This window comes from Cheilinus undulatus, linkage group 8, assembly GCF_018320785.1.
Source record: "Cheilinus undulatus linkage group 8, ASM1832078v1, whole genome shotgun sequence".
Taxonomy (NCBI): Eukaryota; Metazoa; Chordata; class Actinopteri; order Labriformes; family Labridae; genus Cheilinus; species Cheilinus undulatus.
In genome coordinates this window covers 11,479,902-11,495,073 of record NC_054872.1, presented here as the reverse complement: position 1 = coordinate 11,495,073, position 15,172 = coordinate 11,479,902, and the positions used below count along the sequence as shown (strand labels likewise).

The 15,172-nt window shown below is 38.1% G+C and overlaps 1 protein-coding gene across 2 annotated transcripts in view; it reads right to left on the bottom strand.

Moving 5' to 3' along the window:
- The window catches only part of ube3d (ubiquitin protein ligase E3D), a 41,498-nt gene extending 26,936 nt beyond the window's left edge, over nt 1–14,562 (bottom strand). For both annotated transcript variants that reach the window (XR_005992235.1, XM_041793831.1), the window contains exons 1-4: nt 14,301–14,562; nt 8,365–8,576; nt 7,743–7,833; nt 2,072–2,294 (exon numbers count right to left, since the gene is read on the bottom strand). Coding sequence is in view for 1 of the 2 variants with exons in the window: in XM_041793831.1 (XP_041649765.1) it covers nt 2,072–2,294; nt 7,743–7,833; nt 8,365–8,576; nt 14,301–14,392 (618 nt within the window). In the remaining variant the exon portion in view is untranslated. The remainder of the gene's footprint in view (nt 1–2,071; nt 2,295–7,742; nt 7,834–8,364; nt 8,577–14,300) is intronic.
- Between the last annotated feature and the right edge of the window lie 610 nt (nt 14,563–15,172).

Genomic DNA, 15,172 nt, shown 5'->3' with positions numbered 1-15,172 from the left:
TAGACGATAAACTGACGTAACAGACTCTAAACAGAATATAAACATCAGTAGTTTTAAAAGACTCAATAACTGATGGATTGGGATTTAAAAAGTGTTTGAAATATGTATTAACAGTGAAATATTTAGAATAAATTAGTTAAAATAAATATAAAAGAGTGAATCACTATGAAGTTTCATATTTGATTTGTTTACCTTCAAACATAAAACATGTAAAAGTTTATAACATCAAAAGAATCAGATATAAATATTGCTTTGGTGGTCAGTTATTTCTGTGTTTGATAGATTAAAGGGATAATAGCTGGTATATTGGTCCCCCAAGATCTAGAAACAGCTTGCACAACTAAAGGAAACTAACCTATTACTAAGACTATAGGAATTATGGCAATTAGCGAATTTGCCAAAATGTTGAAGTATCCCTTTAAGAAGAGAATTAAAGTCTGATGGAGCAGAAGTCTGGTAGTAAGAAACATGTTTGAAATCATCGCAGGGTCAATAAAGTTTCTGTCAGTCTGATCATTAGTGAACGTCAGGTTTTTACCATTAACCTTCACATTGAATAATTAGGCTAAAATAGCTTTATAATAAAGCATTTGTTCGTAGAAAGAATCTGCATGTTTTCTTAGTAGACTGCAGGTTTCTCTTCATGCAGGTGTTTCTGATCCCACACTGAGACCAAACACTGCAAATGTGGATATTTGATTAGAATAAATACAGTACAAATGATGCAGACACAATGTTCATGTTTATGCCTCCTGAGAGCTGATTGATGATCAGCCCGCACCATCATCATAAAATGACGTCACTTCTTGTGACGCTAAAGAGGGAAGGGCATCTCATGGGCCGTTAAACATCGTTTCGGTTTTTTTTTTTGGCTTCAGTCCTCTGCTTCGATCCCTGCAGTCTCTCCCTGAGTCTCTGGTGTGATGGACTAAGACTCAAGGAAAAGACTCAGGCCAGAGACCCAAGCCATAAAATAGAGGAAGTGAGATGCAGTCTTTGTCTAAACAAGTTACAGCAACCAAAGAGGGCAGGGCTTGATAAATACTCAGTAGGGCTGTGTCAGAAAGTTTAACACTCCTCTTAATAAATGGATCATCACATTGAGCATGCAGTACGTTGCTGATTAATAGCATGCAATCTAATGTATATGAGAAATCTCCAGATGTATATTAGGTTGGACAGAAATTTATAAAAGAGAGCTCACTGGTTGTTTTAAACCAGCCTAAAATGCAATGCAGCTCTCTGACTATCCAGTACCAAAGCTAAAAAAACACTAACCCTACAGTAATGCATTGTCAAATAACACTCAAACACAACATAGATAAATAAATCAATAATAAAATTATTTTCATTGTTGACATCTATTTACAGTTAATTGCTGCACTAGCTTGTTGTTGCTAGCATAGTGGACAAGGCTCAGACTGGATACATTTTAGTAATAGAGTACTGTGAAGCAGGGAGATGAAGTGGAATTACATACTAAAAGTCTGCTTAGTAAGCAGTAGTACATCACAAAATTGTCATGTCAAGTTTGCAATAACATAAAAGTATAAAAGACTGCAATTATTTTTGTCTTGAATAGTACTTGAAAGGTTTACCACAATGCCTGCAGAAAGAATCTGTAACAGTGCCAGCATTGTATTTTGAAGTACCTTGATTTTCAAAAACGGAATAACTGTTTTTTTTTTTTTTTAGAAAATATGAACTTATTTTGAAAGGAGAACTGTAAGAACTCAAGTCTTGTATTCTTATGCTACTTAATATTTTTATGTTTTGAGTTGAGAAATACACCTCAAAACTATCAATGGTTTCTGCATTTCCCTTAATAACAAAGCAAATAGACTCATGGTACCATTATTTTTATATCATAATTGCAATCGCAAATCACAATATTACCAAGTGATATCCCAACAGCACATAATTACCAAATCATGCAGGGCTAGTATGCAGTGTGCTGTATACACATTTGAATACATAGTAGTAGTATGTAGCATGCAGTTTTGGACACAGCCGTTGTCTTAATGCTCAGAATAAAACTATAAACTGATGATTTCCTTTACGAGCCCCTCACCTTTGGGTCTTGTCTGTCCTCTGAGCCAACAGGACTCACTTCCTCAGTGAGAGTCTGTGCACAGCTGCCATCTCTATTCAGGAGGAAGAAGGTGTCACCCAGTAAACAATCATCAGCTCTGGGCAGCAGCTTCTTGTTAGCAAACGGGTCTGGATGGCAACACCAGTCGTCCACGATGGCGTTCCAGTTGCCATTAGGAAGAGGAAGAACTCTCTTAAACTCTCTGAAAATGAGGGAAAGGATTTATCTGTCAGTGGATGTTTAGTGATATTTGAAAATGTTTTTTTTAAGCACCAGTTTCTTTGGGGACTGAGAAGATTGGAATACAAAAACGAAAAATCAAAGAAGTAATTAACTGACCACAGAGACTGAGCTCTTACATCAGTTATTCCTTAAAATACATTTTATTAATTTAATTTACAGTCAGACAGTCCGTGCTTTGGAGGTTTTTTGACTGACAATGGAAAATTATTAACAATTTCTTATAACTTCCAATATGTCAAAATACCTCCCTGCCAAAATGTTTTTGGCATTAAAAACTTGCAGGTAAACCAGCCCTTCACAATGATATATAGATAAATTACAATCAGACATGTTTGCAGACTATTTATTTAGGGGGTACTGGTGGGGATTTTTGTGATGCAGATGATAAAATAATTTCATCAGTTTAATATTTTGAAAGCTTGATCTGCTGCAATATTTTTGTTTTTCTATCTTAAATTCTATCTCAGCTTTTGGGACCTTTAATGTCTGTTCTGAATACACTGTATCAGCCATACATATCAGCAGTGCATCAGCCTTAAATGGCAGCAAAATATACAACTGTACAATCAGGTTTAGGTGGTCGCCTTAAGCCGGACATACACTGTGCAATTTTAAGCCAACCATACGACAGTCGTGGCAGAATGTCAACTCATACAGTACGTCTGAATATCTAATGACACAAGACCATCATGCACAATTTATGTGCTCACACTACACAGTCTGATGGTCGTGCACAGCCTGAGTGTACTGTACAAGTGAAGTCGGGACAGACTGTGACAGAAATCCGCAGAGCTCCATGCTTAAAAAGTTTCACACACTGAGGGTGAAATGTTTCCAGTTACATTCTTTCTCTCCTCTGCTTTCGCTCTCTACCCCACGAGAAGCATCATCATCTGTGTGAGCTGCATGTCTGCGGGTAGGAATATTTCCCGCTCGCTTATTTCTTTTATTATGGCGGGGATGGTGGCATCAGAAAGTCATTCCAGTTGTTGTCATGGTAATTTAGGATGATTGACAGTTTACAAAGGAAAAAAATACCCCAAAGTCGTATATTCTGCTCGCGTTTCTGCTCTCACTGTGAAGTATGTTAACCTGGCACGCCAGATGGATTTGTTTCACACATCCATCTGGGAAAGCTTCAATAGGAGACGTTTGAGAAAAGGCAGAGGCTTTGAATAAAACTCGGAGTGTGATTGGATAAACGTTCTGTCTGTCACATCTCTACGGGCCAATCAGAGCAACAAAACACGTGGTGTAACTGCTACTGAGCTGCGCGTGCGCAGCTACCGAGGAATAACGCTCAACATGGCAACTAAAGACATGTAAGTACTCGACTTTTGTCATTTTTGAAAAGAAGAAAACTCACTGCTGTTCTTTGTTCTTCTTTTAACGAAGACGTCATCAAATTCTGATAAAACTGGCGCTTTAGCAGCATCCACACTAAGCTCTTCCGCCAATCACACCAGCCTCTTGCTGCTGCCTGTTTACGTCACGACTCCGCTGCATCTGAAAGTTCTGCCCCTCGTCGCTGATTGGTCCTGTCACTTTCTAACCGGGCCCAAACTGTTCAGACAGGAGCTTTGCAAGATGGATTCACCAGTGAGAAACAAGGAAACAGGCGTATCCATCTGCTTTGCAAGGTTAGAAGTGTCTGGAGCCGTACGACCAAAATATCAAACATGCCAGAAATCAATCGACAAGTTGGGAGCAGCTCGTGGGGTCTTAGTCGGGCTGTTGTCAGCTGTCATATGCCCCTGTACAAAGAACGGCAAATGTAAGTTGGCCCGACTTTAAAGTGAGTCGTGCGAGACAAAATTCATGGCTTATTGGGACAAAAATCGGACAGTGTACACCCGACTTAAGATGCAGCACACCCGGCACACCAAGAGCCTTGAACATTCTGAATAACCCCCCTCACCATAAGACAACGACCAGACTGTCTAGTTTCCTGCTCCTCTCTCAACTCTGCTTGACTCAGCCTCTATTTACACAAGAAGACACCTGGTGTTTTTACATTAAAAATATGTGTACGTAAGGGTTAATGCCCAACAAGGTGTCCAGTTATCAGGGATTAATGGACGACGCGGAGTCCATTAATCCCTGATAATTGGACACCTTGAAGGGCATTAACCCGCTTATACCATGGTAACTTGCCAACAAAAATAATTAATGAAACTACTAATTTATGATTTCATACGTTTTGTGATCAAAATAGAAAGTTTTACAAAAACAACAATTTCTTTCCCTAGCAACGCGTGAGGGCTTGACTAATAACTGGAATTAGCCATTCCAATCCCATAACGTTCTTAGGGAATGTAAACGTTATTTACTCCAGTAAATAGGCGGGCCATAGATACGAAGTCACAATGGAACGAAAAACTAGTCCGCTCAGCACACTTTCTGAACAGATTTATCAATGAAAAGACATGAAGACGAGTGAGACTGAGAGTCATCTGTGATCAAGCAATAAACCTGTAAGTTAACATGAACAGTCATCTGATGGAAAGCTTAGTTTTAGCAGACCAGCTGTTTGAATGAACAGAATAATACCTCCTTCAGCACTAGAGTTCACAGACATGAAACAGAGCTGTCCACGACCTGCAGGTGCTGACTCTCCGTCAGACACGTCAATATTTATCAAATATTATCATGCTGGTTGATCAGATGCGTTTCCTCGTGGCTCTACAAAGAAATAATGGCTTCTTTTCTTTTGTTTGTGTTATTTGAATCCTCTGACAATAGTCTATAGCAGTTAGAACAGGAGGGAAGTGAGTTTATTGCGATACTCAGTGTTAAGGTTAGCCTGGAAACAAGACGCACGTCGGATATAAAAGATAAGACCATCTTAGGTTACTGGTCTTAAACCTGGAGTCTGTCATTTTATTTATGTCAGTAAAGTGATGGTTGATGCCGGTCCGCAGGCTCCTTATGCTCTTTAGGCCGGTAGCGCTGTACTCCCTGCCTGAGTTTCCATTAGCCAGCATTTGCTGGCCATTGGCCGGTAAAAAGGGTGGAAGTCCGTCAGATAAAAATATAACCAGTCAAAATGTCTGGCAGAAAACATGCAAATGACCAGATAAGTAAATACTGAATACTTGCATATTATATTTTGTGTAACCTGGAAGATATGTTATGAGAATGTGTTAATATAAACTCAGAGTTGCCTAATCTCACTACATCTACAGTCCTGCGGTGGTGGGGTTGTTTATCTCCTCAGATGGCAAGCACATGGCCAATTATGTATGCATGATGACGTCAAAGTAAGTCTATCTCTCTTCGGCGTGCTCACTATCACTGGGGACTCTGCAGGGAAAGTGGGAAAGTTTGACCAGAGCTTTCTCGTAAAGCAGAATTTTAATCTAAGTGAGGTTTTCCTGGTTAACCGAAGGCTTAATGTCATCAGTGGTATGGAGGGATTGTATGTCATCGCTGCGAGTAATGAGGAGGCTGAAACAAAGGGAACTGTGTAGCTGAGCGTTGTAAACACTGATGCAGCAGCAGAGAGAGAGAGAGGCCTACGCTGAGCAGAATAGTGAACTTCAATAAACTACCTCTGACCAATCCTCAGATAAAGTTGGATTGTAGTCAACACAGAATCCCATCGTGCAGAATGGCATGGACCGCTTGGAGCTTATAACGAAGGCTCTGTCTCTCTTCAGAGGTTACAGTTATATCATCATGAGGACTGATATTAGTAGCTGACGGTAAGACTCATTTTTCATTTGAAATGTAGAGTTCTAACGCAGTGTCCAGTTAACAGAGCACCTTTGATATGTGTTTGGATGCTTCGTTGTTGTCGGTGGAGGATGGTATTTGGCTGTTGTAAGCTGCAAAGTTATGATAGCGGCCAATGAGCTAACAGGCTAAACGCTGCTGATATGAAGCTAACTGTTGTTGTTTATGAGTTTAACGTGGGTGTGTATTGTGTAACTGACTGCGTGTATAAGGAAAAGCGCAGCTTTCATTTTGATACTTTAAACCACTTACACAAAAAAATAAGAGAGAGATTTATGTGTTTTGCTGCTGTTAATGCAGCAAAATAATGTTAAAGCAAATGTCTGGTAGTTGTTCTAAATGGCTGGAATTCTTGAGGACTGCTGGTCATTTTGACCGGGGACAAAAAAAGTCAAGTGGAAACGCCTGCACAGACTCAGAAAATATGACTGTCTCAGGTTGCTATGGTTACTCCTAACCCCTCCTAACAGAGTAACGGCTACCGGCTGCTGCGCATTAATTTGGAACAGTGAAAAGATTTTTTGACCAGGACTACTTGAGAAGTTAAAAAGGTGTCCGTATATCAGAAGTTAATTGACACCAATGGAATTTCCAGAGCCAATCAGAATCGAGTATTCACAAAGACCATGGTATAAATATCAATATTTGCTGAAATACATGTAGAAATATTGGCATGTCAGGTATCAGCAAAAATCAAACATTGTGCATCCCTAGAAATTTTGAAACATAATTTGCATTTGTTGTGAGTAATGCCTCTTGCAAGCCCTTATTAATATGCATTATGCAGCTTAAACAAGGTTATTGAGGGCTGAGTCTGATCAAAAGAATAGCATTTTGGAACTTAAACTCAGACTGTGAGTTGAAGGACCCCAAAAGGTTCGGTGGGACAGAGAGGATTTGTGGAATAGGTGATTCATATTTCCACTTTAAGTGACCTCTGTCCTATCACATAAGGATATTTGACTTATTGTTAAAATATTAATAACATAGTGATGCCGTTCTACAATGTTCACTTGATTCATTACAATACAGCACAGGGTAAGCAAACAGTTCTGCTTTGTAAGAGTCTCTCAAAGAGGACGTTCTGGTGGGTGCATTCAATGATAGCTTTAATATTTCTGAGCAGCCATAAAGAGAACATACTGTCCTGAAGCATAATGAGGCATAATGTTATTGAAAATCCAACATCTAACCTGCTTCAAGCACTCTTCCTGCCCCGTGTACTCTCCTCTGCCATTGTTGAAAGTGGAAAAAAGGATGGTTTTGGCAACTTAGAGCTGGTTATTGCTGAGAAACATCGCCAGGGGCCAAGGGTCTGGGTAATGCAGTGATTGCAATTTTCAGCATGTCACATTGCTGACCAGAGAAAGCTACAAGCTTTGGGCAATAAGAACAATATCTCTGTCCAGCTGAGTCACCTCAAGGTAAGAAAGAATTGTTTTTTAATGGGCAGCACAGACCTTTACGTCACACTGACTCTATAACTCTAACCCAGTCAAGCTGACAGCTGTAGACTCCGCTCAAACTCACTCCATCAATTTTTCTCCCCCAGACTACCACTTCTAACGGTCGGTCAAACCAACAATAAACACCGGCTCTTCTTTCCAAGGAGGGGGGTGTGAATAAAAAACCCATTTCCACTGATACTCTTCTTCGTCTGCCTGTTCCTCACCTGTCCTCGAGCAGTCGGGTCATGCAGCCCTGGCAGTAGAAGCAATAAGTCTCTTTTGTCCGAAGTGTCTCCATCACGCTGACAGAGGCGTCTGTGGAAGGCCGAGGGGAAACAAAAAAATGAGTCAGGTTTTGTGAAAGAGTGGTAACCTTGTACTACAGAGTGCAAAATCAATAAAATACTGGGTGGCAGAGGAGGCTTGGCAAGGGAGCGGACAATCAATCTGATTTGATTGGATTTGACGATAACTGTCCTTAGCTGTATCTTTCTATTTTGCCAGAAGGGACATAAAACATCTCAGGAAATGCCAAAAGACAGAGTTTGTGGATATTATGCAATGACTCTGGGGTAAACTTTTGATGATATGAGATCAAATCAAATGGAAATATTCTCATGGCTGAGAAGATCAGTTGCGCTTGGGCCGCTGAGTTACCCAAGAGTAAAATTTACACCTTAACTGTCTCTGATGACCAAGTGACTCAGTCCAATTAATTCAAAATAGACGGTGAGCTCTAAATAGCTACCAAAAGACTTTGTTCTCGTCTTGGCACAGAGGAGGCTAGCAAAGCAGAGGGAGGTTGCACGTGTCTGGATGCAGTTCCGTAGTTGTCCTCAACGTTACCTTCATCTGCGTCTCTTGTGACACTTATTCGCAGTCTGAAATGCAGCTCCTCTCCACAGGATTCTCCCGCAGGTGTTGGAATGCAGGATCCCTGCTCGAAGGTGACTCCTGCCGGCAATTTCAAACTCAGCTCACCCTTGGGAGTCTGGATGTTGAGGGAACAATCTCCACCAGTCACGGCCACATCAGCAGGGCTCTTTACTATATCCTTCCTGGAGAGGAGAAGCAAATAGACAATTTACACACATTTAAGTAAATATACATTAGAAATCTGAAAAATCTACATGCTTATCTATTTTCTTTGCTGAAGATTAAGGGAATAAACACCTCTTACTAATTACTGTATGTTAATATGAAACTTCTGTCAGGGGACAGTATTTAACTCAGCACAAAGGGGGAAACACCCAGCCTGCTTCCTGAGGTCACATTTTCACCTTGATGGGTACAAAAGCTCTGGGGAGTTAAAGCCACACTGATCAGTGAACTTTTTAGAATGCTTGCAGGCAGACTTTTGTTTAACAGAGTCAGGGAAATTCTTTCCAGTTGTTTACAGTCTTTTTTTAGTCTCAGTTATTTTCTTTGTCTGTTTTCTTATTGTGGACAAATGGATAAAAAAGCAGTACTTGTATTTTTATAAAATGCTCAAAGAGAAAAAAAGATAAGCAGATTTTAAAGATGAAAAAGTATTCTAGCAGAACATCAGACCAAAAGCCTGATTTCTTTTTTTTCCAACAAAATGTACTCTAAAGTATAAGACCTTTTTACTGAAGAGGCTGCAGGTGATGCTCAATGTTTTTTTTTTTTTAGTGAAACACAAGCCAATATCCCAAAAACATGTCGTAGTCGAATCATAAATAACACTGATTTAGGGAGATTTTTCATAGATGAGGTCTCAGCGGGACGGATACTAAGTAAGCCAGCCATAAATGCAGCACGCTGGACTGTGCATTAAAGTTTGTCATTTATAAATCAACATTTATACACTTGCTATGGTGCAGATAAGTAGTCTTCAGCATTTTTTGCCCAGTGCACACCTACAATCAGGCCAAAGTCTTCAGGAACACCATAGTCATATCTATACAAGATAGCCTCTTTAAAACATGCTCCATTTACTCAAGCCAGAAGTGTCAAACTCAAGGCCTGGGGGCCAAATCCGACCCGTGGTACAGTTACACCCGGCCCGCAAGATCATATTAATTCTCATTATAACTGGCCCTAAAATATAAGGTCTGCAGATATCCTGCAGTATAAAGATTTAAACTTAAGCTTGACGATATGAAATATCCTTAAGTCATAAAAATATGAAAAAATAAAGAGTTAAAATAACTAGATCAAAAGAAATGTTGGAAAAGTAATTCAATTTTTTCTCATTTCATATTTCCCATTTTGCATTTTAAAATTATGACTTCAATCTATTGTTTGGACTTTTACTTCATATTTTGACCATTTTCAATTTATTATTTTCACGTTTTGTCTCATATGTTGACCTTTTCAACTTATAATTTTGACTTTATCTAATATTTTGACCTTTTCACTTTAGGATTTTGACTTCTTATCTCATATTTAAACAGTCAATTTATCATTTTCACTTTTTATCTAATATTTTGAACTTTTCTAATCATTATTTTGACCTTGATATCATATTTTGACCTTTTAGGTGCACATTTTCAATTCTAGACCATATTTTTGCCTTAAAAACATGATTGTGGCTTTCTTTTTATATCTAAAAGCCTTATTTTAATATCTAATTCCATGTTTTGACCTTTTGAACAAACAAGTTTGACATTTTATTTCTGGTTTTGAGCCTTTTAACTAATCATTTTGACTTTTTAAATCTCAAAATCATTTATCATCATTGCTAACTTTTTTTCCCCCAGAATTTATTACTGGCAAAAAAAGAGGTTGACAGTTAAATGTGGACCCTGTTAGGCCCTCAGTCCAGACCTTAATTCAGAACCCGGCCCCTTCTGTGATTAAGTTTGACACCCCTGACTTAAGCTGTTGTGTCTGTATTGATATCATAAGGTTGTTGCCTCAAGGCCCACCAGTATGCCTTGCAAAACCATTTGAGAACCACTGGTGCAGATAACTATGTATTGCCTTGTCATTGAAGTCAGGGGTTCTGAAACTTTGCAATGAAAAGGACCCCAAGTACAGCACTAACCTCTGGCAGGGACCCCCCCTAATATAGAATTTTTTGAATTCCTTGCAAATAGTGATGACAGATATCAAAAGTTGCAAATACAATTACTAAATTTGGCTTGATTACGTATTTTCATAATAAATCAGTAGGGATGGGAAACATGCATAATGTAAAATCTCAGTATTTTCAAACCAAATTTGCTTTATTTTATTGAAAATATTCAACAAAAATTATATGGTTCCGTTCAAATTAATACTCTGAGTTTTTCTTTATTGGTGTACTTTGAAGTTTCAGCAGAGGCTTTCCAATGAGGCTTTCCTGGTTAAATAAATCTAAATTAAAAAATAAATAAACTAGGATTGGCATGAGGAATCATTTATCTCTCTATTTACTGAATCAATACTGAGTACAAAGTTTTTCTTTTGTTATTATCCTTTCCCATACAAACAACAGGTTCATTAAAAAAAAATAAGGAAGAATGGAAGGAATAATGTTAGAAGCAATATTACTGGGTGACTGTGGATGAGTGGATGGAGTTGGTCATCTCACAATCAGAAGGTCAAGGGTTTGATCCCAAGCTCCTGCATGTCGATGTCTCCTTGGGCAAGACAACACTGCTTCGTTGGTGGCTTAGAAATGTTTATGGTTGCATTTGAAGAGGATTGGCTAGTACTGATAGTCAGTTCTCCATAACAACATCTGCCATCAGTGTGTGAATGTGGTGTAAATGGGTAGGTGTGACCTGCAGTGTAAAAGTGCTTTAAGTAGTCAGATTACAAATGCTACACAAGCTCAAGTCCATTTCCAGAAGGGCTACATTATTATTTATTTTGTCGATCTGACTTGAAACTTATTTCAGTGTTTGTTCATAAAGAGGTAGAACACAATTATCTACGTTTCTCATTCTTATGCTGAGTTTCCAGGCAGTCTGTCTTGCACTAAACAAAGCCTGAGGGGAGCAGCAAAATTCAAGAGAAAAGTTAGATATTCATTCTCTTCAAATCTTGAATTTCCACGAATACAATCTATGAATAAAACTTACCAATCAGGCCTACACATAACTAATGCTGCTTCTCAAAAATTCTTTAAAATGATGATCAGCATTTGGTTTTCTTTTATAACTGCTGTTTTAATTATCAACTGCAGATTTCTCTAACCTTCTTGTCATTCATTCAATATGTTTTGTTGAATATATTTTAGGTACGTTTTTCATGAAATCAAATGACTGGCATTGACAAACAACACATACAGTGCTTAACAAATTTATTTGACCACCCTAACCCTAACCAAAGTAAGGTTTATGCCACCGCTGCCCTAAATTTACAGCATTGGTAATCATTTTTTATGTTTCTATAATGGTTAATACACCAATATGTAGAAGCTCTTTAAACCAAATGATATTTTTAATGCTTAAATAGAATTACTATTATTATCCATGAGTTTTCACATTTACTGATTTACAAAAACCTGAAAAAATAGTAAAGCACATTATTATTTCTTGATTAATATGTCAAATTGTAGTTATTTACTTGCGTTCCTGAACAGAAAAATGAGTTTTAGTGGTTGAATGTTATGCTTGATTCATTTCTGACTTCTCAGAGAAGCCCAGTGAGCCGGCTCAAATTTGGGTGAATTCAGTTTGAAATCCCTCATTCCTGTTCAAAATGGTAAAACGTCAAGAGCTCACTGAAAATGAAAGAATCCGCATTAAAGCACTTCATGATGCTGGATGGTCCTTGAGACAAATATGAAAGGTGGTCTAACACATTTGTTAAGCACTGTATATTTCAATGTGTAGGCCTAGTTATTTATAACTAATGAAATTACATATAAAATGCTATCATGCCAAAAAGTATTACTAGTTCATTTTTATGTGTCGAGTCCCTGCACCCCCTCCCTCCCTCCACTGCCCCCAACCGACCCTCACTTTGAAAACCATTATTCTCTGGTGGAGAGATTATTATATGAAAATTAGAGTCTTTTGGCTGCTCTAATGTTTTCTCCAAAGCTGGGCCCACTAAAAAATAAAACTATGATAAATAATACTGTTATGGTGAAACAGCCCTCTGTGCCTCCTGCTGAGTGCTGCTGCCTCAGCTAAAGGAAGTACTGAATTATGAGTGACTAGCTGAGAGAAGCACAGCTTTCTCTGGAAACAACCTGGATGCAGACTATGCACTTACGCTGATAAGACGTTTCTAAAATTCTATTTTTTCCTTTCTTCTCATGGTGAAATAAAATGTGCAGTGTACAGTTGTAGTCTGAGTGGATACTTGTTTAATGTCAGATGGTCTTTCTCAATGTTCCAACATCAGTAGCTTCCTCCTTATTATCCTCCAAATTGCACACAGGGTAAAATTAAAAAGGGTTTGAAAAAGACACTCCATAAGAAAAGATGTGGGAGGAACAATGCAGCCACTACAATGGCCGCCTACGTGTGAATCTCTCTTTTAATTTTTCACAAAATGTAGATATCTGTGTTTTTTGTACAACATGCATATTAAAGACACCATTGATATTCAGATAAAGTAAACATGTCTGGATGTAGATTGGCCCTTTCAAAGAGAGAAGCAAATCTCATTTTGATGTCTGTCAAATGTCATTAACTCCATCTAGTGATGACAATGGTGAACTGCATCCACTTCTTATGAGTAATGCCCTCTTATCAACACTCTTTGCTACTGATCATTGTGCATCTACGGTAAATTCACATTGAGGATCACATAGCAAGATTTGGGCTGATAAATAACTTAGTAGGCTGTGTTTGCAGTATTGAGGTAACTTTTCAGACAGCCATGCCTGTCGAGTGAAACAGCACTTTGTGAGGACACAGAAGCTCAATCTGTGAACATCAGTGGTGGAAGAAGCATTTCAGTTGGTGTCTTTAGTGAAAGTAGCAATAACAGCAGAAAGTGTATTACAAGAACGAGTCCTGGAATCAAAGGAGCAGCAATATAAGCCATATATTGAAAAATATATGTGCAGGTACATTAGAAAAACATCTGGCACTGTTTCAGAAAAATTGACAGGAAACCAGTTCAACTCAAAGCCATTTTAGCAGAAAAAGCTTCTTAGATTTTTCCATTAAGGAGGGAAAAATGGCTGTTTTGTTTGGAGTGGTGATTATGAAAATTGGACTCTGCACCCACATAATAACTGAACTTTGTAGCTGAGGGAAATGGTCAAAACAATACACTTTAGAATGAAGACGAAGGATGTGTTTTTGAAAAAATCATCATCAGGGTAAGAGAAAGTGTGGTGTGTATACAGTGAAGTATTTACTAGTATTTAACCCTCTTTAAACCTGTGTTTTTATAGTATTTTGCTTATAAAAACCTAGAATATTATGAGTCTATGAGTTCTAAGTTCTACTTAGAATTTGTTAAATGCATCTATTCTATAAAGATATGGTGCCAGGATAAAGAGAGCCTAAAGGAATAAGTTTATAAACGTGGTGCTGCATGCCTTACAAACCTGGCAACCCCTGATATGCTCCTATTTACTCCGACTGGACAGGTAGATAATTTGTGTTATTTAGCAAGGCAAAGCCTAAACTACTGTACACATAGGTGTATTTATATAAAAGTATAGCTCAAATCTAGCCTAGTTTCTGTTTACAGCTTTCCCCGTGTTGTTTTGAACCTGTAGCATCACTTCTAATTCATCAGGCTAACTTGCTAATACTGCTTGCTAACCTAGCTTTAAATACCACCTTGCTGAAACATGACACTTATAGAAGAATATATTCATATTATCCTTGTGTAAATGCTAAGCAATCTTTTAAAATAATTACCCGACAATAAGTAGTCCACTCTGAAGCCTTTTCCTGAGCTCTAAGAAAACTCCAACTCCATGTGTTTTGGCTGGCATCTTCAAGTCAGACATTCAGACAGCGAAATATTCAAATAACCCTAAAGTTAAATAATGCACTCTTCAAAAACGATGCTGCTCAATGAACCTGGATAGCAACATAAATTACAAAGCAGAACAAACATAAAAATATATCTATCTTCTTTCGTAGATATCAGAGGTTGCCACTTGTCTGCAGCGTGATGTTACCGTTATCAAACACACCAAAGTTAAATTGGAACATCCGGTATATAATGTCAAAATAAAAGTCTGTTAAACAGCCCCGTTTTGGCATGACAATGTTATTAGTTGTGATCAGTGCCATCAGTTGATAAGTGAATGAGCACACATGCGCGACCCCAATTACCAGTACATTTTATTCATGTATTTATTGCTGCAAAAAGACAAAAGTTTTTTTCAGGTTACAGTCCCCATAGATTTAAAGCGTACAGACATACTGATATTTTTTTATGCCATATAAAGAAGGCTACAAGTATTAACCTGTGTTGCCGAGTTTTAATTACTTCCTAATACTAAGTCACATTTCAAAACTGTATCTCCCTTTCTCTGTGAGTACACCCTTTTTATTCCTTTTTTGCTCTGTTAGAAAATGCACAGTGAAAGCAAATGTATAATAAAAGGAGTCCTATAAAATTCTGACTCAGTGCCAACAGATTAGCAAATAGTGTCAGATATTTCAAAGCTGGTAATGTGCTTAGGTGTGCAAAATGGCAAGAGTTTCTAATGACCCAGATCAACTGGCATTTTACACTAGATGGGTCCTGAAGCATTTACATACTTTTCCAAATAGGTAAT